Raw genomic sequence first — 26353 nt, 5'->3', positions numbered from 1 at the left:
CTGCTTGTGTTCCCTCTCGCTGTGTTTCTGTCAAATGAATAAATAAAATCTTTAAAAAAAAATAAAAAAAACAAAAAGATCTTGCATTGGATTGTTAGGCTCAAATAGTGAAGCAGCCCAACAAGGAGAAATTCCCACACAAGAGCTCACTGTTCCTTGTCTTACATGGGTTTCTGCCTCATTCACTCAACATACAAACATTTATTAAGGACCTGTCACCTGCCAAGCACTGTGCTAGTTCCCAAGGATACGATTCTGACCAATATTGGTCTTAACCCCCCCCAAAAGACTTGGTCTAGAGTAAGACAGACAAATAATAAACAATTATAACACAGTGTACAGTGTGATTAATAGTATAGTAGAGATACAAAGTACAGATGGGAAGAGTTTGGAAAAGATCCAGAGTAGGAGAAAGAGAATAACATTTTTGAGTTAGCCATGTAATAGGTGCTGTGCTAAATACTCATCTGTATTATTTAATCCTTATGATAATCCTGTGAGTCTATGATTAAGATTTTACCAAAGGTCATACAGTTGGTCAGTGGCTGGCAGAGCCAGAATGTGAACCTAGCATTGTCTCATTCCAAAGCCAGACTCAGAACTGGGCCTTGTCAATTGCTTGGATCTTGCAGCGAGAATGGGAGGAAGAGCAATCCCGCAGAAGAATCAGCATTTGCAAAAGCCTGGAGGAATGAAAGAGATGTCCATATTTGGAGAACTAGCAGAAGTTCAGTGAGGCCCAAATGCTGGAGGGAAAGTAGAGCAAGGTGAGTCCTGAAAGTAGGTGAGAGCCAGCTGATAAAGGCCTTTGTAATGTCTCAGTAAAGAAACTTAAAGCTCAATCCTGTGGACAGTGAAATTTCTGAGGGTTTTGTACAGTGGGCAATTCGTAATAGTGAACTTTTATGAAGCATTCACCATTTTCCAGGCATCACACTAAAAGCCTGCATAAATTATCTCATTTAATCCTGACAAAGATTCAGTGAAATAGCACTTTTTTTTTCAAGATTTTATTTTTTTAAAGTAATCTCTATACCCAACATGGGCTCGAACTCACAAACCAGAGATCAAGAGTCGAGTGCTCCACGACTGAGCCAGCCAGGCGCCCCTGAAATCACCACTATTTTATTCCCATCTTTCAGATGAGATCATTCTCTTGATCAGTACATGCTCAAGATCATAGGCTGGCCAGGGTTGGAAACTTGGTTCTATGTGACTCCTGAGCCCATGCTTTTAACCAGCACCAAAAGAATTAATCCCATTGCCCCGAGGCGTCCATGTAAGATTATAATAAATTGCCTTCTCTCTCAGCATCTAGAATAGCACTAGCTCTGTACTGTCCTTGGGAGAACTGAGAAAATTGTCAGTTCCTCAAAGTTTCTGTGTTTTGTGATTCATCTGAGGGCGGCACCGCCCAATAGTCTCCCTGACATGCACTCCAGGGCCACCATTCTGGCTGCAATGTAGGAGCAGGGAGCTGGAGCAGAGAGTTCTCTCAAGCAAGACTAGTTAGAAACAATCCTGCTGTTTCTGAAGAGAAATAACAGGAGTCAAAACTAAAGTCTAGCCCAGTGCCTTGCACATGGTAGGCACTTGAAGAAACATTCGTAGAGGGACGCCTGGGTGACTCAAGTGGTTAAGCGTCTGCCTTCAGCTGGGGTCATTGATCCCAGTGTCCTGGGATGGAACCCCGCATAGGGCTCCTTGCTCCCAGGAGAAACCTGCTTCTCCCTCTGCCTGCCACTCCCCCGATTGTGCTCTCTCAATCTCGTTCTCTATCTCTATCTCTCCCTCTGTCAAATAAATAAATAAAATCTTAAAAAAAGAGAAAGAAAGAAACATTCGTGGAGGGGAGAGAGGGACCATGAGATTGAAGAAGAAATTAAGTGTTTCGGAGATAAAACCACTGGCGTTGGTAATAAAGTGGAGAGAGTTTACCAATTTAGAGGACAAGGTGCATGCTAGGGAATTCGGCATTCCTTCGCTGGGTTCGGTCTAATTCCCAGAAATTCCTTCTCCATCACGCACACCAATTAGTAACTTGGGGGTGCGGTCCTCGCCGGGTCTGGAGAGGCGGAGTTTACCATTGGAGCCGAGCCAGGGGGCGGGGCCTGCCGCGGGAAACCGGACCTCGAGGGCGGTGCCTGCCGCGGAGGGGGCGGGACCGGGCCAGAGGGGGCGGTACCCCGCGCTCGGTAGGCGTGCCCGAGGGGACCCGGCCTGTGATTGGGACTGCGGGAGGAATGCCTGGCAAGTAGGGGGAGGGAGAGCCCGAGAGGAGGTGACGCGGCCGCGGAGGTGACGCCGTGTGGTCGCGCGCCCCTTCCGGCGCGGGGAGGGCGCTGAAGAACCGGGGCCGCTCGGCCGTAGGCCGCCTCCAGCGCCGCGGGATGTAGCGCGGGGGACCGCGGCCCCAAGCAGAGCCCGCCCGCCGGCCGTAAGTTTCCCCCGGGCTGCCGCGGCGAGCGGGTGGGCGGGGATCGGCCGCAGCGCTAGGACCCCCGGGAGCCTCGGCCCAGGCCTGAGGCGGGGACAGCCCGTGGGGCTGACCCGCCCAGACACCGCGAGGGTCTCAAGACCCCCCAACCGGAGCGGGCAGCGCCTCCGGGCTGCTCCGCGGTCGGGGTTGTAAACATTTCCGGCCCCTCCCACTGCGCGCCGCCTCGGAGGCGGCCTCCACCAACAATTTAAGGGCGGGTGGGCTGCTCGCCCTCGGCTTTTCCCCCCCGGGCTGCTAACCGCCGTGTTGAGTGCTGAGTCTTCCCAGCCCCGCCGGGGAGTTGAGACGTCGGGATCCCGGCCCGGGGATCGTATCGGGACGGGCCAGGCCAGAGCTAAGCCGGGTCCCCAGGCCGCTGCGCGAGGCAAGTGGGGAGTGGGGGGTGCGGGCCTGGGTCGCAGAAGCGCCTCTCTCAGCCTTTGGTGACGGGGCAACCCCAAGGGGTCCTCGACGACAAGTTTTTGGCAGATCAAACCGCGACAGTGTGCCCACCTCGACTGGGGGGAGAAAGGGAGATTAGTGGACAATTTACCTTTATTTAAGGTAACCCTAAAAGCTGGAACGCGAGCAAAATCGAAACTGGGAGGAAAATGGAATTTTATTCCCTTAGAAATCTCACATTGATGTATGCCATCTTATGTGTGAGATTTTGGGTCTTCAAGTCTTTGGCTTTTAAGAAAATAAAATAGATAATATGCTTTCCCTCAGTTTCTAGTGCTTCTCATGCTACCGGGAAACTGACGAGGCGAATTTCAGTTTCCACAATTTCAGGTGTCAGGAGCAATAAGAGGCCTACATACTACTTTAGTAGATTAACCATACTGTTTCCCCCAAGTATTTAGAAGACAAGCTAGAAAACACAGCAGGGAATATATAGGCTGCTGATATTAATTAACACCATAATAATCTGGTTCTTTTCTGAAGTGAAGTCATAGTGGGGTTGTTCACTGTCTTTCTCTCTTGATGGGGTTAGGTCACCTGTTACAGGGCAACGGCTGTTGCTGATATTTTGTAGTATCTACAGTACCAGGAATTTAGACTGTGCGGTGCTAAATAGATTGCAGTGTTAGGCTAGCAGTTTCCAGCTTGCACCCACTAAAATTTATTATGGAGTAACTTCTGTGTTCCCATACAGTGGTGGTGGTTGGTGCTTGGGGAATCAATCTGAAAAACTGTGGTGTGTTACCTGTGAGGGTCCATCTTCCGGTAGACCTCCACAAAACCATACCTAATTGCAGAATAGAATGTGAGAGCCTTCTGTTCTCAATGGCCAAGAAATTACATGATTCCCAAGGGATTTAAAAAAATAAATGACCACTTTGCCTGCAAGTAGGAAAGAATCACTAGGCTCAGCATTGCTAATGGATGAAGGATACCACCTTAAATAGGCTTTTAGGCTATCTTCAGTAAGTCTGGTCTCATTTTATCTTATGGAAAAGTGGATTATTCACTGCCCTGGGGACTGTGTTCTTTCAAGCGTGCCTTGGTCATACCAGGTGCACTTCTGGAATGGCCACTATTTCCACTTTATCTATCAAGATACTTCCTTAAGGTCTTCCGCAAAACCTTTCCTGGTCATTCCAACTAAAATTGAGCTTTTCTTCTGAATTCCTCCACTTAATGACATTTAGCCTTGTAGTGATGTTAGTAGAAAAAGTTATTGCCCCCTCTTAAAATAGAAGCCAGCAACTCGTCATGCCTCTAATTCTCCTTTGCCTTATCTCTGTAGGCACAATCAATAGGTATTGTCAGATGGATAAAGAATAGAATTTGTGTTTCTCTCTAGGCCAGTTAAGTTTGTTCTCTATTTCCCTAGGAAATTTCAGTTGACCCCTATAATATAAAGCCAAACTGAACTCTTTAGCACTCTTGTAGGGGCGCCTGGGTGGCTCGGTTGGTTAAGCGGCTGCCTTTGACTCAGGTCATGATCTCAGGGTCCTGAGATAGAGCCCTGGGGGCGTCGGGCTCCCGGCTCAGGAGGGAGTCTGCTTCTCCTGCCCCTCCCCCTGCTCGTGCGCGTGCTCTCAAATAAACTCTTAAAAAGAAAAAAAAAAACTCTTGCTGTATTATCCTGGCCCATCTCCGTGTGATTGCACTGGTGAACTAAACAGTCACATTTAAACCCAGAAGCTTTATTAATTATGCTGTTGTTTTTTCTGGTACTGGTACTTATCAAAGTCATTACATTTGTCCTTAACTTCCATTCGTCTCTAATATCGCCCACCAAACTTTGTTCCTCTCACTATGCTCAAAGTTAATTCCCTTTTCCTTCTCAGAAATGTTGGGGGCGTGGTTAATGTTCATAAAGTTTATAACTATCTTCAATGGAAACAATCCTGGAAAGTGCCCTGTAGGCAAACAAGTTCCAACTGATTGGCTTTTAGGTATTGCACCTAGATTGGGGCTTCTGATGTACACAGTGTAAAGTGAGTGCTCTAATGTATTAAGTGTATTAACCATATATATGAAAGCCAAATATTAAAAACAGGGACTGGCATGAAACTCCTTCATCAGCCTGTGTTTTTTTTTTTTAATTTTTTATTATTTATTTATTTATTTATTTATTTTTTGGTCATGGCATTTGGAAAGCTAATCAGTCTGTGGGATCAAAAAGTCTTCTGTTGGGATAGCGGGAGAAGAGCTACAAGGGAAGTTAGAGTGTGATTCTCCACTTTAGACACTTACATTGGTGACACCCAGCATCAAGTGAGAAAGCTAAGACCTCACTGCTGCAGTTTGGTAATTTTCAAACCTAGTTCTTTGCCTTGACTCACTTTCCCCAGCAGTGCTACGAAACCACACGCCCTAACAGAGCATAGGTAGAGAAGATGTCTGTGTTCTCTGACTTTACTGCTAAAATAATCATGCTTTGGAACAACAGAGTCAGGCAGACATAGATCGAGCCTACCCATGCCTACCCACAGAATCTCTTAAGGGTCCAGAAACTCCAGATTAAAAATTCACAGAGGAAGATTTATGCCTTTGACTCCAGGGAAGGATTTACTTGGAAAACTTGGGAACTGGTTCTCAAAATAAATATCTCCAGAAACTGTGAGGGAAGTAAACTCTCTGGCTAACTGGCCGGTGATTAAGAATCAGTTCTTTCCCAAGTGTGGCACAGGATTATCTTATTTATAGGAACACAAACACCTCCCTGCCTCCACAGCGTTATTCTCTAATATCATAGGTTTATCCAGTTGGAAAGCTTAGTGGTAAAGATTTTTATTAGCTTGTTTTGAAGAAATCCCATAAAAAATGCACTCAGTGGAGTTTGGCCCAGTTCTGATTTGTTATATTGGGTGTGGTGAGTTTGAGGGGAAATGTGTTTTCCTCTGAAATACTAAGGGCATAGAGAGCTGGCAGAAAGTTCAAGTATACTCGGCCCTCCTGAGTGCTCCCAGAACCGGTCTTAATACCATAGCGGTTTATGCTGGTTTTATATAATAAAGACAAAAACGCTTGTAATAATTCCCAGTTGTTTGGGGAATGGTCACCCTGTAAGAAGTTATATTTCCAGGTCCTAGTATTATTTGCTTCTCTCTTGCCAGACCTCCGATCCCTATCTCTCCCTTTCCTGTCTCTGTGTTGCTACAGTTTAGAAGACCAAACTGGACAATGGACTTTGCTCACTATGATGACATGATCTCCATTGACCTCCATTGTATGTACTTTACATGATGCCATATCTTGTATGATGAGTTGTAGCTGATGGCTGGTTTGTGAGTTAAGTGGGATGTCTGTTAGGTTTAGTGACTCTGGGCCTAGAAGATAATGCTGAGCAGAGGTGTAGGAGCTAGTGATAGAGGAGCTGGAGGGCATCAGAAGAATTAACAGAGTGATTTGGACTGAAAGGGAAAAGACATGTTGGCCAAGAGACAGAGATCATCCTAGAAGAACACTAGACTTGAGGGCGTAAAAACTTTGCAATTCAAATGAGGAAATTAGTAAGAATACCAAGCTGGATTCTGCGTTTGATCTCTGACCCTAACTGTCCAACTTAAAGTTTATCTATATTATTCTCATTGCCTCTAGTAAAATAGTTTCACAGCATTCGAAATAACTGAATTTAGTATGTGGCCATTCTAGGCTATGTGTTCTCTGCCTCCGCTGCCCTCCTGAAACGGTGAAATTATATCACTGACTTTGTACATATCACAGGTGACCTCATGCCATCTGATGATAGGCTCCTTTGAAGACACTTGTTCAGCTGTGTATTTTGCACAGTACCTTAGAATGCCTTAGGGTGCTAGTGCTAAATATATTTGTTAAATATTCTGTGAATATATTGGCTTACTCTGGGGAAAAGAGGAAGCCCCACAAGCACAAGAAAAAGTGCATAAACCCTTAGCTAGTGACAAGAAGCTGATAAGTCATATGCTTGCCGACTAGAATGCTGCTCCCTTCATTCATTCATTTTGAAAGATGGGTTCTGACCAAAATCAAGGGTACATATCACAGAACCTGAGTTTTTTTGTTTTTTGTTTTTTGCCCCAGCAGCAGTGTTCTGAGCTAAGTGCATGCCCCCTATTCAGACTTGTCCAAAGTGCCCAAAGCTTTTTATTTTTCTTTTCTTTCGTATAGAATATTTCTTGGTAAAGCTGTTTATATTCAGGAGTACTTCACTCTAAGGAAATACGTTTTGTGGTCAACCCATTGAAAAAGATTTCCCAGTGTTTCTTAAGGGGATTGTCTATTTCCTGAGGTTTTCAGGGGCCTCCAGTTTCCTGTTCTCCTTAGGCTCAATTGTTGGCTTTGGCTGTGGGCTGGCCTCTGTCTTGTCAGAATCTTGCACATTTGAAGGAAGAAGAACTGTCTATGTGTTGACACCATATAAAGGTCTGCTGTGCAGTGAGTTACCGTTTGCTCTCTTGAACTAGATTTGCCTATTGCTTTCAGCTGTGCTTGTGAGTTGAACATAGCACGACTTTTGAAATTTAAGGCCTGCCCTCATCTGACTACTTATATCCAATTATAATCCCTGAGAAGAAATTGTAATTAGTCTTGGATAAAAAGAGAACTGGTATAAGATATCAAAGATGTTTGTGTAGTGAACAGCGGTGGGGGATAGATACAGTGTCTCTCTCATGAGCAGTCCTGGTTACTGCCTATTATAAGAGGTTTGGGTTCCCTAAGTTTAAATTTCCTCTTTGGTAATGCAGCCCACGCCCTGGGCAGGTGCTGCTTGATCCTTTTTGCATTGCCCTGTGGTCATTGGGTTCATAGAGCCAGTGCATAAAAATGCTAATATTCTGGTCATTACTGTTGCTATGAGTAATAAACTCCTTTGTTGGGGGAGGGGGGCTAGTCATATACAAGGTGGTGAGCATCTTTGGACACTTTCCCTCTCTTCTCAATATCATTTTCATCTCCCTGAGGCTTGATTGAAAGACCACTGCCTGAAGTCCAACTCAGGAAAACCTCAAGTATTAGAAGTTTTTCCTAGAAAACTGAATTCTAGGTTTCTCTGGTTTTCCTTAAGGATTTGTGTACCTGTCTCTAGTTTCTGAAAAACTAATTTGAGTGGGGCTTAGATTATGAGCTGTGGTGGTTGGGACAAGCCCTTACTGAGCTGGTTGTTTGGTATGTGTTTGGCAAAGGGCAAGGCTGGGGCTGCCTCCTTGTCTTCAACTTCCTGCTCCCAGGTAAGTTATTGCTTGCTTTAAGGAGAGATTATGATGAAAGCTTGTTATCCAAGTGTCAGACCCAGGCTATAATCCTACAGTAGAATTAGTAGGCATTGCAGAGAAATTAACCGTCTAGCTCACAACCAAGTTCCTTCTGCATATGAGGCACACTTGTGAGATCATTTGTAGAAAAAGCCCACCCAAGTTCAGTTGGCATTTAATTTATTTAAAGCTTGGGTGGTCTTGAAATATAGTTGACCCTTGAACAACACGGAGGTTAGGGGCACTGACTCCCGCACAGTTGAAAGTCCACGTGTAACTTTGGACTTCCCAGAAATTAACTAATAGCCTACTAGTTGACCAGAAGTCTTCTTACCAATAACATAAACAGTTGATTAACACATATTTTGTATGTTACATGTATTACATACTATATTCTTACAATAAAGTAAGCTAGAAAAAAGAAACTTATTAAGAAAATCATAAGGAAGAGAAAATATATTTACAGTACTGTACATATATGTACATATATCTTGAAGAAAATCTGCATATAGGTGGACCCTTGCAGTTCAAACCTGTCTTGTTGAAGGGTCAACTGTAATTACAGCCAGGGGTTGGCCTCCTATTTTTGCTCCTCATTCTCAGAGCCAAGCCTTTCTTGGGCAGAATAGCTTTGAGAATGGTAGGCTAGACTCTTCTCACTGAATGGGCTCCACACCTGTGGGAAGGGGTTGAGGGTGAGTAGCTGGTTTTCTGTGGTGACAGTTTGGTATAATTACCACAGATCCTTTGAAGACAAGCAACCAGATGTTATATTTTCAACCTTATCTGTAAGATTAGTAAAATTCCAAGTCAAGACTAACATTAAAGAGGGAGAACAAGGAATAGATTTTAATTTAGCAATTGCCTAGACTTTAGAATTGGAGGTAGGGTGTGAGTTGATTAGCTGTGTCTTATGCAGTGTTGACTCATGGAAATGAAACCGTAAGAGGAATCACTTGTCAATACCCTTCATGTTTGTGTTTGCTTTTAGTGTTTACCATCACAGGGAGATCTCTGCCCCCTGGGGCTGAGAGACCCCAACCTTTCTCCAAGCTGAAGCTGCAGGGTATTGAGGTACCAGCCAGATGTCTTCTCACAAAGGATCTGTGGTGGCACAGGGCAATGGGGCTCCTGCCAGTAACAGGGAAACGGACACGGTGGAGCTGGCTGAACTGGGACCCCTGCTAGAAGAGAAGGGCAAACGGGTAACTGCCAACCCAACCAAAGTAAGTTGTCTTCCCGGAGCCATTGCCTTAATCAGAATCTCTCATTAGGCCTGTGTCAGTGTCCATTTTTTTAAGATCTCACCTCTCCCCAAAGGAGGGACCATAGCACCCTGGGAATATCTCCATCCAGTCCTTATCATACTGTATTATATGTGTCTTATTTATTTGTATCCTTTTTCCACTGTAAGCTTTTGCAAGTTCACTCATCTTTATAACCCCAGGACTTAACACAAGGCCTGAAGTCCAGTAAGTAATTAGTAAATGCGTGTGAATGAATGAAGCATCAGTTAGGATTAGGTTTGGCTCCATATAACAAACAAAAATCCCTACAGTTTTGACAAGACAGAAGACAGTGTGTTTCATGTAAAAGAATTCTAGAAGTAACCCATCCCAGGCTGGTAACAGGGCTCCACGATTGTCAGGCCTCTGTCTTGATCCTCCATCACACCCCCTTACCAGCCACCAGAAGATGAGGAAGGGGAAAGAGGAGAAGGGCCCACCCTTTCTGGAAGTATCTCGCAACACTTCCATTTACATCCCACAGGCCAGAACTTAGTTACATAGTTATATTCGGCTGCAGTGGAAGGTAGGCAATGTCATCTCTTCATTGGGCCTGAGTAAAATTACAGTAATGTTCTCACCCTGAATAAAACCAAGGACTTTGTTACTGAGGAAGAGAGAGAGAGAGAATGGATATGGGGGTAGGCAAGCAGGAATCTGTACCACACAATTTAAGAGGAACCATTTGTTTCCCCAGGGACCATCCACAGGAGAGCGAAAGAGAAGGAGCTGAACCTCCCAGCTCTCCATCTCCATGGTTTGGAGCCTTGGGACTGAGAGAAAAGTCTCGCTTCTTGATAGGGAAGTGCTCTCCTGTGTGCACACTTTGTGTCAAAGCTCCTTGGGGGACAGGACTCTGTCCTATCCTGTAGGAATCTGCTGCTTTCTACAGAACCAGTTTGGAGGCCCTGAGACTCTTGGGAGCTGCAAGGAATACAAAGTTTCAGTCATGATACAATCCTCAGAGTCAGTGAACAGGGAGCTATGAACAGATTTAAATTGTTAAGGGAATCTCTGAGACTCTGTCTCTTCCATTGTTTTGAAGATTTAGTGGTCTAGAATAGAGAGAGATTTGGGAAATTGGTGACAGTTGAGAACCACTGTCCGATAGGTAAGGAGGGGCCATCCAAACTTAAAGAACATTTAGAACTGGTGTGGCAGTCCCGTATCCCTTTCGAGTCAGCCCCCACCAGTCCGCCTCCTGTGTGCTGAATTGAGCTCTCACTCCAGCATTTGCAATTAATCAAGCTTGAGCTACAGTGTTATAAACTCATTAACTATCATGCTTTTGGAGAGAAAGCCACAAGGTCCTATGGGTAGGAGAGAGGCCAGGCAGGAAATGTTGAGTTCAGGTTTCTTTGGATCTTTCTGATCTGGACTAGCCCAGTGTATGAGATGGCTCTTAGGATTGGTTTTTGTGTATTTTTTTGTCCCTGTAGGCTGAAGAAGAGCAAGCATGCCCATTGCCCCAGGAAGAGGAGGAGGAGGTGCGGGTACTGACACTTCCCCTGCAGGCCCACCATGCCATGGAAAAGATGGAGGAGTTTGTGTACAAGGTACAGCCCAGTAGCTTCTGTCCTGGATGAAGGGCAGCAAACACGCATTGGATTGAAGAACTTTTACTCCTGCCTGTGGGTTTGTTTTTGCTCAAGATGAAGTAAATCAAGGGGAAGCCTAGTTACATTTTTACTACCTACTGTGTTAGGCAGTGCTCACAATATATCCTAAAACAGAAGTTCTTAGCTTTTTTTGCTATGGATCCCTTTGGCAGTTGTTAGAATTTTTTAATTTTTAAAGTTCTGAAGTTTTCATGTGGGCTCCTTTTATGAACACATTGGATATGCATTAATGACAAGTGATAATGTATTTTATTAAAATTTATCATTTCTAAGCAGTGAAGCGTAACAATATTTTGATATCTGCAAAACTAGTGTATGAAAATATCGGATTTCTATGGGTGACAGTCACAGGTTCCAGCACTACTGTGCTTTGTTGCTCACATTTATAATTGAGGGGAGTGTTAGCTTTCAGGTAGAGGTGAGTGAAAATAAAAGATCATTTTTTTCCCATCCAAATTTCCATCCCTCCCTGGATTCTATCCATTGTCCGTGTGTCCTGGGTTAACAACCCCTGCTCTAAAAAGACATAGTCCCAACCTAGGAAGGACTTGGAATCTACTGGGGGGAAGGGATTGAGCAGGGGTCAGCTAGAATCTCCTGGATTAGAGGGGCAAAGGAGCGATAAAATGTATGTTTTTAAAACCATTATATATAATTTCTATTTCTTTGTTTTCATTCACTATTTTTACTTAATTGTGAAATTTCAAGTAGCTTAAAGAAAGTCCTGCCATATTTTTTTCAAGATTGAGATACAGTTATCTAAAGCATATCCCGATAAACTAACATGACACAAGAACAAAGGCATTAGCAAAAATTGGTCAAGATATACAGTACTGCAATGGCCTCATTCATACTGTGCCTTGGACATCTGTAGGTCCAGGCTGGTTCCCTATTACCTACCAGCCGAAGCCTGGTTGACATTCTCCTGGACTGGCTGTCCTTCAATCCTTGTCCTTGGGGAAACTAGCATTCTTTAGGGCCCTTCTTACAGTATATATATTCCAGGTCTGGGAGGGACGCTGGAGGGTCATCCCATATGACGTACTCCCTGACTGGCTGAAGGACAATGACTACTTGCTACATGGCCATAGACCACCTATGCCCTCCTTCCGGGCTTGCTTCAAGAGCATTTTCCGCATCCATACAGAAACTGGCAACATCTGGACCCATCTGCTTGGTGAGTGATTTGGGTGGGGAAGAAATCCAATGTTTTTGTCTCCTTAAATGCCAAGGGAGGGATTATATAGCCTTTGCCCATGGGAAGGAAAAGAACAAAGTTGTTCTGACTGATTGATCCTTGATCACTGATCTTTGAGACTAGAGGAGGAAGGCCTAGAACCAGGAGAAGAAATTGGAACCCTGGCAGAACTGTCCTCAGTGGAGGCAGTTGCTTCTATTTCATGAATTCCCGCTGTCCAAACAAAATGCCAGCATTTCAAAAAGTGCTCTTTTAGTCTGAATTTCTGTGACTGGTGCCATTTTCTCCTGAAATTTTAGACTGCAGTTCCCACAGCTGAACCCCGTTGTTTTAGTGCTGATTTAACACCATCAACTGTCAAAGTGCATGTACTGTCCTTTCCCTTAGGCTTTTTTTTTTCTTTTCCCTCCTATAGGTTTTGTGCTGTTTCTCTTTTTGGGAATCTTGACCATGCTCAGACCAAATATGTACTTCATGGCCCCTCTACAGGAGAAGGTGGTTTTTGGGATGTTCTTTTTGGGTGCAGTGCTCTGCCTCAGCTTCTCCTGGCTCTTTCACACCGTCTATTGTCATTCAGAGAAAGTCTCTCGGACTTTTTCCAAGTGAGTTGAAAGAACATCAGTACGGAAAGACCACACACTACTGTCACATCTTGTGGGGATGTGATTTGAGGGCTGACTGGGTACTGGAAACTCCAATGACTCCTAAAGGTTCCCTGATGTCCCAGAGGAAGGGCTTTCTATTTTGTGGGTATAATAGGGCGGTGAAGCTCTTCTCTTAAATCCCTCATGAGAAAATGCACTGCAGCCTCCTCAACAGATGGATTTTACCTGTATGGTACTAACCTTTGTGAAATTTGGGGTACCAGTGGGCTGCTCTTGGAGCGCAAGTACCCAGTACTATCTTACCTTCCTGTTGGCCAGAGCCACAGCAGGGCGTGGTAAAGTATTCCTGCTTCGTTCTGCTAATGCTCCTACCCACCCGTCCAGTTAAACTTATCTTTGCTGCCCATGCACTGCTGGAAGCCCCAGATGTCCATTATCTAATGCTTTTCAGATTCCCCAACTCTGTGCCCAGAGTTCTGTTTATTTGCTTGTTGTTGTTGTTGGTTTTGGTGGTAATGGCGGCAGGTTATTTTGTTTTTCCCATAATACCAGGAATACATTTTTATCATTAAAAAAGTCAACTAAATCAGAACAGTACCTCTTAAGAATACTCCCAATTCAGGGGTTTTGTTTTGGGAACTCAGGTTAGAACTGAAGAACATTCAGAGCCCTTCATGAATGGGAAGCTGGGAATCAGCTGGATAGTGACAGAACTCCTAAGTTGAAGTTTCCACTAGGGGGAGATTTGGCTGCTCATAACTAAGGGAAGGGGTGAAGTCCTGTGATGCAGGATTCTTAAGAAACTTTTCCACTGCAAGATGAACCATGAGAGACAATGGACTCTGAAAAACAAACTGAGGGTTCTAGAGGGAAAGGGGGTGGGGGGTGGGTTAGCCTGGTGCTGGGTATTAAAGAGGGCACGTTCTGCATGGAGCACGGGGTGTTACATGCAAATAATGAATCATGGAACACTACATCAAAAACTAATGATGTAATGTATGGTGATTAACATAACATAATAAAAAAAAGAAAAGAGAAAAAAAAAAAGAAAAGAAACTTCCACTGCAAAATAGATGTGCTTGACTTGGTGGGTTTTTGATCCAGGATATAGGATAAATTGTATGGGAAATGAGGGGAGGCTGGGTGGAGATGTTCAAAGCTTGGAGCAGGTGAACTGAAAGAACAAGTTCAACAAGCCATAGGATTTCTTCATTTCTCCCACTGATTTATTTCATTTTTATGGCTCTCTTTTAGACTAGATTATTCAGGGATTGCTCTACTGATTATGGGGAGCTTTGTCCCCTGGCTCTATTACTCCTTCTACTGCTCCCCACAGCCACGGCTCATCTACCTCTCCATCGTCTGCGTCCTGGGCATTTCTGCCATCATTGTGGCACAGTGGGACCGGTTTGCCACTCCTAAGCACCGGCAGACAAGAGCAGGTGGGTAGGAAGACATAGTGTAAACTTCACACATATTTGGGCCTTGAGCCTAATAGGCTCAACCCTGGGCCCTAAGGTTTGCAGTTGGGGGACCCCATCCAAGCCTTGATTTGTGTTTAGAACTTGGAAAGCGCCATGAATTTTCAAAGTTCAATTCTCCCCAATGTTTCATAGTATTTCAGTGGTGTGCTAGCAGGACAGATAACTACCAAGCTGGTCAATTTGCTGCAAGTATAGAAATGACTGCTCTTAAATTTGATTTGAGAAAGTTAAAAAAATATACAGAGCACCATCATTTTAGTGACTGGTCTAAACCAGGCACTCAAACCAAGGGGTTAAAATTAAAACACCTGGAGTTATTTTTCCTAAGGGAATGGAAGGCTTGGTTTGGTGAATTAAAAAAACAAACACCTTGAGCATCAACACTGGTCACAACTATTGTAGCAGCTACAAGCATAAACATCTTTGTGTTGTCTCATCTGGACTCTCCTTTTAAGCTTTATTTTTGCAGCAACACATTAGTTACCACTAGTTTTCAGGCCCTTTGGACTTCTTCTTATGTGCTGTGTCTTAAACCTTCAGTTAAAAGAATTAAATATTCATCAAGCACCAACCGTGTGCCAAGCATTATGCTTTAACAAGGGCATCTACAAAAATGCAGATCAGGGGTGCCTGGGTGGCTCAGTCGTTAAGTGTCTGCCTTCGGCTCAGGTCATGATCCCAGGGTCCTGGGATCGAGCCCCGCATCGGGCTCCCTGCTCCGCGGGAAGCCACTTCTCCCTCTCCCACTCCCCCTGCTTGTGTTCACTCTCTCGTGTCTCTGTCAAATAAATAAAATCTTTTTAAAAAAAAAAGAAATGCAGAAGATCGGCCCTGCCCCCCAGTTATGTGTAGTGTAGTGATGTTGAGACAAATACCCATTCTTCCCTTCCTCTTATCTTACTTGTGTGTCCCTGCAGCTTGACAGCTTCTAATCTGGGTATGTCTGTCTACTCAGGAGGTCAGAGTCCCGATACTTAAGTCTTCTATGATCTTAATGGAAAACCTGCCCAACTCCTCTCTGACTTGGAAGCCACTCAGCTGAAGCCTTGCCATTTAGGTTCCTTATCCCAGTCAGCTGTGAGAGGGTTTTGACAGAGCCTTTTGGCCAAGGCTTCACATTTCTTAACAAATAATAAAGAATGTCAGATGTTTGTTCTTGGTGCTCCTTAAAAGGTAATAGCACTGACACAGCCTTCTTCCCATTCTGGATGTTGAAGAAATGTCTGCTGACTGTTACTCGTCTTGTGGTTCAGTTTCCTAAACATGTCCTCTTCACCAGAAGATAGCTAATTGTCACAATAAACCTCTGAATTCTGGAGTAAGGGCTGCCTGCCATGTGGTAACCGTTTCCTTGCTTGACGATCTTATGTCTGCTTTGTTCAGGAGTGTTCCTGGGACTTGGCTTGAGTGGTGTTGTGCCCACCATGCACTTTACTATCGCTGAGGGCTTTGTCAAGGCCACCACAGTGGGCCAGATGGGCTGGTTCTTCCTCATGGCTGTGATGTACATCACCGGAGCTGGCCTTTATGCTGCTCGAATTCCTGAACGCTTCTTTCCTGGGAAATTTGACATATGGGTAAGAAATGACTCTTCCAGCAGGGCCTTTGATGGTGAGTGACCAGCCAAAGTTAAAGGCTTAAGTACAAGGCGGTAAGAGACATAGGGATCCTGTAGTGTTTCAGGGTACCTATATATACGTAAGGAGAAATGGCAGGGGGATAACCGGTATTAACATTTTGGTGTATCTCTGACAAGATTGATAAAAAATTTTCTACAACAAATACATCATTTTCATGATGTAAAAAAAATCTTAAGGAGAAACTAGAAGAAGCAAATGCTTGTTACTTAGTTCTAATCTCTCCTTGCCGCCCTCCTAACGGCCCGTCTCTTGTCACTCCTACAGTTCCAGTCTCATCAGATTTTCCATGTCCTGGTGGTGGCCGCAGCCTTCGTCCACTTCTACGGGGTCTCCAACCTTCAAGAATTCCGTTACGGCCTAGAGGGTGGCTGTACTGATGACTCCCTTCTCTGAGCCTTCCCACCTGAGCGGTGGCGGAGGAACTTCCCAAGTGCTTTTAAAAATAACTTCTTTGTTGACGTGAGAGGAAGAGTCTGAGTTGTCTGTTTCTAGAAGAAACCTCTTAGAGAATTCAGTACCAACCAAGCTTCAGCCCACTTTCACACCCACTGGGCAATAAACTTTCCATTTCCCTAGCTGAGAAGGGCGGGGATGGCCCAGTCTAGCCATGCTCCTCCTCAGCAGCCCCCCTCGATGGCAAGGCAACTACCGTCCCCTCACAGAGACAGTACTTCGAAGCTCATGTTGAGATTTGACCCCTCCTCCAACCATTTTGGGGAAAAAAATTATGGACTGGGACTCTTCAGAAATTCTGTTTCTGGAGGAAAATATCCCTCCCTTACCCCCATCCTTACTTTGTAACCTGGCTTATAACAGGCCATCCATTTTTGTAGCACACTTTTCAAAAACAATTAGAACCTGGCCCCATCTTTCTCGGGCCTGGATCTGCTTTTACAGCAGGAAGAACAAAGCCACCAACTTCTACATAGCCCGGCTAATCATGGAAGTGTGTCCAGGCTTCAAGTAACTTGACTTTTAATTTTTTTTTTCTTGGCAGAGTAATGTAAAATTAAAATGGGGAAAGATATTTAATATTTAATACTAAGCTTTAAAAAGAAACTTGCTATCATTGCTATGTATCTTGATGCAAAGACTATGATGATAATAAAAGAAAGTACAGAAGACACTTGGCATTGAAGGATTTAACGTGTGGTCTCAACTATTTGTACACAACTCCAAAGGATTAAAACCGGTAACATAGTTTTAGATTCTGCTGAGATACAAATTTGAATCACAGTCATTGACAGGCTGGCATATGCAGGCCAGTGAATGAGCCTAATTGAATTCCTAGCATCTGCTCCTCGATACAGCTTTATTTTTCTCTACTTAACACACAGACACTGTACTAGAGAGTTTGGTTTACCATAGTGGTGTTAAATAGAAGATTCTCGAAGGTGTTGGGAATATATCCCTGTGATCAAAGCTCTACTACATATTACTTTAGAGTTTAGTTCTTTTAAAGCTGCCTGGCTTAAGGTTGTCTCATCAAGAGGTTATTCCATGCTTTTCTGGGCCTTTGCGAATTGTGCTCAACCTGACGTGTTGTGTTCATTAGATGGCACATGGTCTGCAGTAATCACTAACTGTAGGCCTTTAGACAGGAATCTTCTTGAGTTACAAAGTTGGGTTCACTTCAAAGTTGAAGTTTGTACAATTGGGAGAACGAATGGTTCTTTTAAAAAAGAATCCAATTAGGCCAACACACAGCAAAAGTTTCTCAACCTCAAGTAGTAATCAGGGAAATGTAAATTAAACCCAAAGTGATAAACCGTTTCAGTCCTACCAGGTTGGCACAAATTAAAGATCGTGTTGGGTGTTAGTATAGATGTGGAACAGACCAGATGCTGCGGTGGAAGTGCACATTGGTAGGATGACTTCGTGTGGACGTGCGTAGAGCAGATATACACACAATATTCAAACATTTTATGAAACAACACTCTGCAATATGAAATGTATCTGATGTCTATCCTGGATCTTTTTTTTTTTTAAGATTTTATTTATTTGAAAGAAAGAGAGTACAAGAGGGGGGGAGGGTCAGAGGGAGAAGCAGACTCCCCACTGAGCAGGGAGCCCGAAGCAAGACTTGATCCTGAGACTCCAGGATCATGACCTGAGCCTAAGGCAGTCGCTTGACCAAATGAGCCACCCAGGTGCCCCCCGCTTTTTTTTTTAAGATTTTATTTGACAGAGACACAGAGAGAGGGAACACAAGCAGGGGGAGTGGCAGAGGGAGAAGCAGGCTCCCCACTGAGCAGGGAGCCTGACATGGGAGTTGATCCCAGGACCCTGGGACCATGACCTGAGCCGACGGCAGACACTTAACGACTGAGCCACCCAGGCACCCTGGATCACTTCATTTTTTAAAAATGCTCCTTCTGGGGCGCCTGGGTGGCTCAGTTGGTTAAGCGTCTGACTTCCAGCTCCAGTCATGATCTCGGGGTACTGGGATCGAGCCCCAAGTCGGGCTCCGTGCTCAGCAGGGAGTCTGCTTGTCCCTCTGCCCCTCCCCCTGCTCATGCTCTCTCAAGTAAATAAAGTCTTTAATAAATAAAAATAAAAATGCTCCTTCTGACCCACTAAATTGTTCATAAGTCTAAATGGGTCACAACTCACACTTCGAAAAGCACTACCCTTGAGAAACTTAGCTTATACCAAAAGACTCACTGCAGCTGTCTATGGTAGCAACATACTACAAGCCAAATGTCCAAAACTGTTGAATGGAAAATTAAGTCTTGGTTTACTCATATAATGAAACATTATTTAGCAGTGAAAATTAATTATAGTGACAAGCAACATGGCTGAATCTCAAATAAGATTAGGGAAGGAAAAAAAGTTTGGGGGAAGGAGGGAAGCAACTCACAGTAAAACTGGTATGACTGCATTTATGTAAAGCTATTAATTTGCAAAACTAATGATAGTTTAGGGATACAGACATGGTAAAACCTTTAAAAAAGAAATACTAATTCAGAAAAACGGTTACCTCTGAAGGAGGAAGAACAGGATTAGAGTAGGGGCCCATAGAACATTTCAAAAGTAAAGCTTACATTCTTTTTAACTAGGCGATGAGTACCTGGGTGTTCCTTATCCCATAGTTATGTTTTCTTGCACATATGCAAGAATTATTTATTTTTTTAATTTATTTTAATTTATTTTTTTTAAAGATTTATTTATTTATTTTGAGAGAGTGAGAATGAGAGAGAGAGAGAGAGACCATATGAGAGGGGGGAGGGCCAGAGGGAGAAGCAGGTTCCTCGCTGAGCAGGGAGCCTGATGCGGGACTCGATTCCGGGACTCCAGGATCATGACCTGAGCCGAAGGCAGTCGCTTAACCAACTGAGCCACCCAGGCGCCCCAAGAATTATTTGTATTTTTATACAAAACAATTTGGCGGCGCCTGGGTGGCTCAGTCGTTAAGCGTCTGCCTTCGGCTCAGGTCACAATCCCAGGGTCCTGGGATCAAGCCCCATATTGGGCTCTCTGCTCAGTGGGAAGCCTGCTTCTCCCTCTCCCACTCCCCCTGCTTGTGTTCCCTCTCCTGCTGTGTATCTCTCTGTCAAATAAATAAAATCTTTTAAAAAAATATGAAACAATTTGAAGCTTAAAAAGTCCTTAAAGATGGGGCGCCTGGGTGGCTCAGTCTAGCTAAGCGTCTGCCTTCGGCTCAGGTCATGATCCCAGGGTCCTGGGATCAAGCCCCGCATCGGGCTCTCTGCTCAGCAGGAAGCCTGCTTCTCTCCCACTCCCCCTGCTTGTGTTCCCTCTCTTGCTGTGTCTCTCTCTGTCAAATAAATAAATAAAATCTTAAAAAAAAAAAAGTCCTTAAAGAGCTGACAGCACAAGTCACAGACTGGTGACCTGTAAGCTGCAAACCTCCACAAACGTTTTGTTTGGCCGGCAGAGTGCAGTCACCTGCAGCTCAATACCAGTGATGCCCTTGATAGAGGGCTTGTGCTCTCAGTGTGTCACTGCCCCTCACTTGTCGGGGCACTGGCCTAACCCCTAGAGGCACCCGAGTTTGCAACCACTGTATAGAGCTGGAAGGAAATGGACTGCATCTGATCCGACTGCATCCGTCCATTTTGTATGTGAGGACATCCGGAGATCCAGAGCAATTAGCGGACCTAGTGTGTATGTGTTTGCTCATTTGTCAGTAGTTGGACCCGGGAAAGAGGATCTGAGACAGAACGTTGATTTGGCATCTTTGTACTTTTCATATGTCATTTTATATCTTTTTTATCTTTAACCCTTTGAAGTAGGAGCATTATCCCATTGCATAAATGAAAACCTTAAGGTCCCAAAAGACCAAAACTTTTTCCCAAGATGATGGACAGGTTTGGAGTCAGTATCTGAATGCAGATCATGCTGACTTAAACCCTATGTTCTAAAGCCTCAGATCATTTAAAAATCCCTTCTGCTCCTGATTTCAGTATCTTCCCTATCAGAACTACTAACTAGTAGCAAGTGAGTATTACCTTCTTTGGCTGCATACATCTGGTTTGTTCACCTCCTAAATACTTGTTCAGGACTTGCTGTATAGTAGGCACTAGAGAAAAACAAGTAAATGATGGCAAAACACGGCCAAGCGCTGATTAAAGAAAGGCACCTAGGGGTGCCTGGGTGTCTCAGTTGGTTAAGCGACTGCCTTCGGCTCAGGGCATGATCCTGGAGTCCCGGGATCGAGTCCCACATCGGGCTTCCTGCTCAGCAGGGAGTCTGCTTCTCCTTCTGACCCTTTTCCCTCTCGTGCTTTCTATCTCTCATTCTCTCTCTCTCTGAAATAAATAAATAAAATTAAAAAAAAATTTTAAGAATCAGACTCTAGCCCTTTCCTATCAATAAATTAAAAATTAGGACAGAGACTAACTTATCTCTATCCTTAGAACATCCATTTTCAATTTAAACATAGAACTTTGGGAACATTAGTAAACTCTTAAATTATTACAAATGGATAAGATCTAAAGAAATTCTTTTTTTTAAAAGATTTTATCTGAGAGAGAATGGGAGAGAGAGAGAGCATGAGAGGGGGGTGGGTCAGAGGGAGAAGCAGACTCCCTGCTGAGCAGGGAGCCCAATGTGGGACTCGATCCTGGGATTCCAGAATCATGAACTGAGCCGAAGGCAGTTGCTTAACCAACTGAGCCACCCAGGCGCCCAAGATCTAAAGAAATTCTTGAACACTCTGTCAGTCTGGTCCTCACAGAAGCATTCTCCAAGATGAAATTAAGTATACAAGGATTTCATTAGGGGAAATGCTTATATGTAAAAGAAAATATAAAGGGAGCCAGAGAAGGCAGGGAGAGCCATGAGGCTGTGATGCAGGTCTGACCCCCACTGAAGGAAAGAGGGAGAGAAGGTTGGGAGAAGCGTCCTAGACTGCCTTGCCATCTAAAAAAAGGTTCAGCAAAGCCCTTTGTTTAGGAGAAGGCCTTGATCCAAAGTCCCCTGACAACAGAGTCCCATTTCCCCTAGAAAGGGTCTGCCTTAGCATCTCTCCTATCCCCAGCAAGGGGCAGGAAACAGCCCTTGGGAGACATGACCTGGGTGCAAATTCAGTGATGAATTTCAAAGCAGTAGCTGGGGCCCTGCTTTGATCACATTCAGTGAATAATTAAGAGGTACATTCTCTTGTCTGCCATTTTCTGGTGGTGCAAAAATGCAATGTATCCTGCATAGCTGGTTTTAGAGATTCCAACCTATATTCTATGTACTTGATCTAGAGTTCCAAGGCCAATTCTTTGTCTTCTGTTCCTGAAACCCTTTAATATAAATACCCAAACCATAAAGGCAGGATGACGTATAGAACTGGACTGACTGACTCACCCTATCCAGCCCTAGCCCTCCAGAATGGGCCTAAAAAAGTCAGGATAAGTTTGGGCTGTAGGGTTTCAGGTCAGTTATACAAATGACTAGAAATATTCTTGTGGGGAAAGGATAGTGTCCCCATGACTTAAAGACCCAAAACGTGCTGAGACTATATCCCCGAAGAAAGTAGGGTAAGCCTGAACTAATTCCCTCAGTGTTCTGTTTTTTTGCTAGCAGTTTCTCCAACTTTTATTCTCTGGGAAAAGTGTGGGCATATTCTAAACAAAGCCACTTTTTTTTTTTTTAAGTTCCCTCTCACATCATGAAAAATTCTCAATTTAGCAGACAGGAATTAAGCAATATCATTAAAGTGCTATTTTGCATCTGGAAAACATGGGATTATTTTTACTTTCCTTTTTTAAAGTTTTTATTTTTAATCTCTACACCCAATATGGGGCTCAAACTCACCACCCCAAGATCAAGGGTTGCACGCTCCACTGACTGAGCCAGGCAGGTGCCCCTATTTTTACTTTTTATTTAAACTGGACATATTTTTAATCCACATAATGAAAAGTTCAAAAGGCACAAGTTATAGAGGGAAAAATCTCCTTTCCACCCTATCTCATGACCAACCAGTTCCTCACTCCAAAGAAACTAACATTTTGTATCTTTCCAGATGCATTTTGTACATATACAGGCAAATATGAATATTAATATTTCCCCAAACTTTTACACAAATAATAGCAACCTATACACACTGTTCACAACTTCATGATATTGTATTGTATGGATGTTCCACACTTCCTGAAGCAGTTCCCTACTAATGGACGTTAAGTTTGTTTTCAATCTAATCTACAGACAACCTGGTGCACACATCATTTTACATGTGCGTGAGTATATATAAGGGATAAATTTATGAAAATCACTCAGTTAAAGTTATCTTCAGTCATCATTTTGGTTCACTTTTCCCAAATACCCCCAATAGAACTTGTGTCAATCCTGCTTGCCCACACAATGCGTAAATCAGGGATACTTTAAGATCATTTATTTGTGAGACAGCACGTGCACTCAAGCAAGAAGCAGTGGGGGTGGGGGTGGGGGTGGGGGGGAGGGGCTTGGCAGATGGAGAGAATCTTCAAGCAGGCTCCCTGCTGAGCACCAAACCCGAGGTGGAGCTCATTCTCACGATTCATGAGATCACTACTTAAGCCAAAACCAAGAGTTGGATGCTTAACTGACTGAGCCACCCAGGTGGCCCAATCAGGGATACTTTTAGATCAGAGAGAGATGATATGAAAGATGGAAACACTATGTAAAATTAGATTGCTACCCACTTGGTTATCATTTTATTATCCATAAATCAAAGGTCCTGCAAAGGAAAACAGTACAGTGGTTCTCCCTTCTCCACAATTTCAGTTAGCAGTAGTCATTGCTGTCTGGAACCAGATGATCCCCGGACACATTGCCAGGCCAGTTGGTAGCCTAACACTGTCATAGTGTCTACATCATTCCCTTCACTTCATCCCATCATGTAGGCATGTTATCATCTCACATCATCAGGAGAAGGGTGGATACAGTACAATAATTTTAGAGAGAGAGAGAAAGAGAGACCACATTCACACAACTTTTATTTTAGTGTATTGGTACAGTCTGTTTTATTATTGTTGTTGATTTCCTACTATGCCTAACTTAATGATTAAACTTCATGATACGTATGTATAGGAAAAAAAACATAGCATAAATAGGGTATTCAGTATTACTCATTTATCCATGGTTTCAGGTATCCCCTGGAGGCCTTGGAACATATCCCCCCTGGATAAGGGGGAAGTACTGTATCATCAAAAATAGTTTGGACATTCACGGAAGTTGATAGTTCCTCATTCCCCTCTGAACCACTAAGATAAGTGTGCCAAAATCAATTAGAAGCACAATTCCTAAACTTAACACTCAGCACCCGCGAGCTGGTGAAAAGTCAGCAGAAGAGAAAGAGGGGAAATGATGACTACTGGGACTTCCCATACGATCCTTCGCAATTTCCCTCACAACGTCCAACTTCTAGTGACCACAAGTTCCTTCCACTACATTGTCCTGCACGGCAAGAAGTAGAGGAGAACCACCTCAAGGGTGATGATGGGCCCCATTATGATGCACAGAATGCTGAGGTCAGTGGATCGCAGGGCTCAGAGGATTCTCCCCACAGCCATGGTCCGCGGGAAAAGGCCGTTGTGGACAATGGACGTAAAGAAATTTGAAGCCCCCATGGGCTTTCTCGATGCGAGAGGGTTCCTGAATACCCGCCAGGTAAAACATACTTCCTGCAACCAGCTCCTTAGTTTAGAAATATGGAATCCAGGGCGCCTGGGTGTCTCAGTTGGTTAAGCGACTGCCTTCGGCTCAGGTCATGATCCCGGAGTCGGGGATCGAGTCCCACATCTGGCTCCCTGCTGGCAGGGAGTCTGCATCTCCCTCTGACCCTCCCCCCTCTCATGTGCTTTCTTTCATTCTTTCTCTCAAATAAATAAATAAAAAAAAAAATCTTAAAAAAAAAAAAGGTGTAATCCGGTCAATCTGCTGGATCTCGGGAGACTGGGGCAGAATCTGGTCTCAGCCAATCACGCGGCAAGAGAACTGTACACCCCGCCCCTCCCTGCCGGACCCCACTCTGCCCCACCTTTTCCCTCTGCCTTTCTCTAAGTGGGCGGAAGCCCGGCACCCCGGTACCTGTAGGTCACGTGACGCCTCCTCCCCACGTGACGCAGCTCGCGGCAGGGAGGAGGGCGGGCCTCGAGTTGCATTACGTCATCACGTCGCGCGGCCCAGGAGGCGAGATCCTGGAAGACTACGGTGACGGCTCCAAAGCCTTCGGGTCGGGGCGGCGGCGGCGGCGCTTGGGCTCCTCCTGAGCCGCCTGCTGGCCCCGCGCCCCACCCAGTTCCCACGGGCGGGGAACAGGCCCGGCGTGGCTGAGTGGGCCCGCGAGCGGAGGTGAGTCGCAGGAGGCGGTGGCAGGCAGCTCTGCTCTTTCCTTCCTAGCTCCCGACTCCCGGTTACGGCCCTTCCCCCATCCATCGACTCCCTCTGGTGTGGAACGCAGAGACGCCGGTGAGCGGAGGGAGGCTTGCGGGGCCGGGGGCGCTCCTGGCCTGGAGCGCCCTCCTCTCATCCCCCCTCTGATTGCGCCCCTCCAGGATCTCCACCTGGAGCTGCCCGCGCTGTTCCCGGTGTTGTCAGGAGGGGAGACTGTCTTTCCTTCTCCCACCTGGAATTTAGTCTTTCTAGAATTTGACACCTTTCCGCTCTCGCCCCCTCCCTGAATCTTCCGTGGTGGAACCCCTCTGCTCAGATGTTAACGGAAGTTCCAAAAATGTGAGAGTGAAAGATAGGGCTGAGATTTTGCTTTATGAGGCAGGAGTCCCCAAGGAGGAAGACTACACTGAATTAAGGTTACTGTCGGTTTTGACACTGAAACTGTAAAACCCAGCCCTAGGCTCAGCCCTGTGGTAACTCCTCAGAAAATCTTCACAGTAAATGGGCATCTGTTCAGACTTTTCTTACATCTTCAGAATTGGAAGTAAATAGACTTAAGGAAAATCTTTTTGAAAAACGTCATATGCTTTGGTGAATCACCTATTCTGTAAAATGGATCTTGCAGGTTGTTGGAAAGATTATATCTAGAGTGCTTATAAAATAATGCTAACTGTATATAGAAGTAGATGAGAATTTAGGATCTCGTTTGTGCTATTCAAAAATTCCGGTTGTGAGTTGTGGACTCTTGAAGATCATTGTTTGATTTTTTTCCCCCTTAGATTATCTCAGAAAGTTATAGATTCCAAATAAGACTTTCTTAATAACCATCCCATTTCATTCCCCAGAAATTGTCCTTGAAACAAACAAAAAAACACTAAAGCCTGTCAATAATCAAGAGAGTAAAAAGTACATTGGGTTTTTTTAATATGTAATGTATTACTGAGTTTTTTTAATTGATGCATACAAGTGAACTTTGCAAGTGACTGGCTATGGCAGTAAAATCCAGTAGTGGAGTTTTAATAGGTTTCTATCATAATTAGGCTCTTGGTTTCAGTGTAGAAGAATTACTACTGGATGTTTGCTACTAATGTAGAGTAGGAAGACCCTTAAAGAGCTTCAATAACTTAATCATAGGTAAGCTTGCAGTGTTTCCATTATTCAGGGTAGGTATCGGGTCCTCATTTGAAATGTCATTTTTAGGAAGAAATCCAGATATATTTGGAAGTCATAATAATTGCTTACTTGTTTAGAAAATTGTTCATTTTCACTGACTCTGGCCTTTATTGCTCTAAGTTGAATACACAATTTTTCTTTTCTTACATTTGATTTCTAAACATTTTAGGTACACCTGCTAGGATAGGAAAAAATACATAAAACAGAATCCTATTCTCTAAATACCTACTTAATCTACTTATGGATATTAAGTAATAGTGATATCACACCTTTAGGAAATTTTATCTTTTCATTTTATCATTTGAGACTGTGACAGCGTTGTGAAGATATGCAAGGTATGTATGGGTTTTTTT

The 26353-nt window shown here is 44.2% G+C and overlaps 2 protein-coding genes across 5 annotated transcripts in view; both read left to right on the top strand.

The window, feature by feature from the left end:
* Window positions 1-2280: 2280 nt before the first annotated feature.
* Window positions 2281-17146, top strand: ADIPOR1 (adiponectin receptor 1). 3 transcript variants are annotated; one of them, XM_025855029.2, is made up of 8 exons: window positions 2281-2437; window positions 9158-9392; window positions 10892-11008; window positions 12077-12248; window positions 12685-12871; window positions 14129-14316; window positions 15742-15935; window positions 16263-17146. In XM_025855029.2, exons 2-8 carry the CDS (start codon window positions 9252-9254, stop codon window positions 16389-16391), a joined length of 1128 nt encoding a protein of 375 aa, XP_025710814.1. In that variant the 5' UTR covers window positions 2281-2437; window positions 9158-9251; the 3' UTR covers window positions 16392-17146. The 3 variants fall into 3 exon arrangements, with proteins under 3 accessions (XP_025710814.1, XP_025710813.1, XP_073740701.1); XM_025855028.2 differs by lacking the exon at window positions 2281-2437 and adding an exon at window positions 2490-2864; XM_073884600.1 differs by lacking the exon at window positions 2281-2437 and adding an exon at window positions 6144-6161.
* Window positions 17147-23990: 6844 nt separating this feature from the next.
* KLHL12 (kelch like family member 12) overlaps window positions 23991-26353 on the top strand; it is a 29632-nt gene continuing 27269 nt past the window's right edge. The window contains exons 1-2 of one of the 2 annotated variants that reach the window (XM_025855054.2): window positions 23991-24101; window positions 25364-25371. In XM_025855054.2, the coding sequence (XP_025710839.1) occupies window positions 24003-24101; window positions 25364-25371 (107 nt within the window). In that variant the 5' untranslated portion in view covers window positions 23991-24002. Of the gene's footprint in view, window positions 24102-24611; window positions 24786-25363; window positions 25372-26353 lie in introns of those variants that run through there. The other variant, XM_025855052.2, reaches the window with a different exon arrangement.

Source organism: Callorhinus ursinus, unplaced genomic scaffold, assembly GCF_003265705.2.
Source record: "Callorhinus ursinus isolate GAN/ISIS: 27379988/994484 unplaced genomic scaffold, GSC_fseal_2.0 scaffold57, whole genome shotgun sequence".
Lineage (NCBI taxonomy): Eukaryota > Metazoa > Chordata > Mammalia > Carnivora > Otariidae > Callorhinus > Callorhinus ursinus.
Note: the sequence above shows the minus strand (reverse complement) of the source record. Positions and strands in the feature narration are given on the sequence as shown.

Excerpts from the sequence above, each read along its gene's own strand:
- ADIPOR1 (XM_025855029.2), top strand. The coding sequence starts at position 9,252 with ATGTCTTCTCACAAAGGATCTGTGGTGGCACAGGGCAATGGGGCTCCT. Across the intron at positions 9,393-10,891 it reads TAACTGCCAACCCAACCAAA|GCTGAAGAAGAGCAAGCATG; the intron begins GTAAGTTGTCTT and ends TTGTCCCTGTAG. Across the intron at positions 15,936-16,262 it reads CTGGGAAATTTGACATATGG|TTCCAGTCTCATCAGATTTT; the intron begins GTAAGAAATGAC and ends TCACTCCTACAG.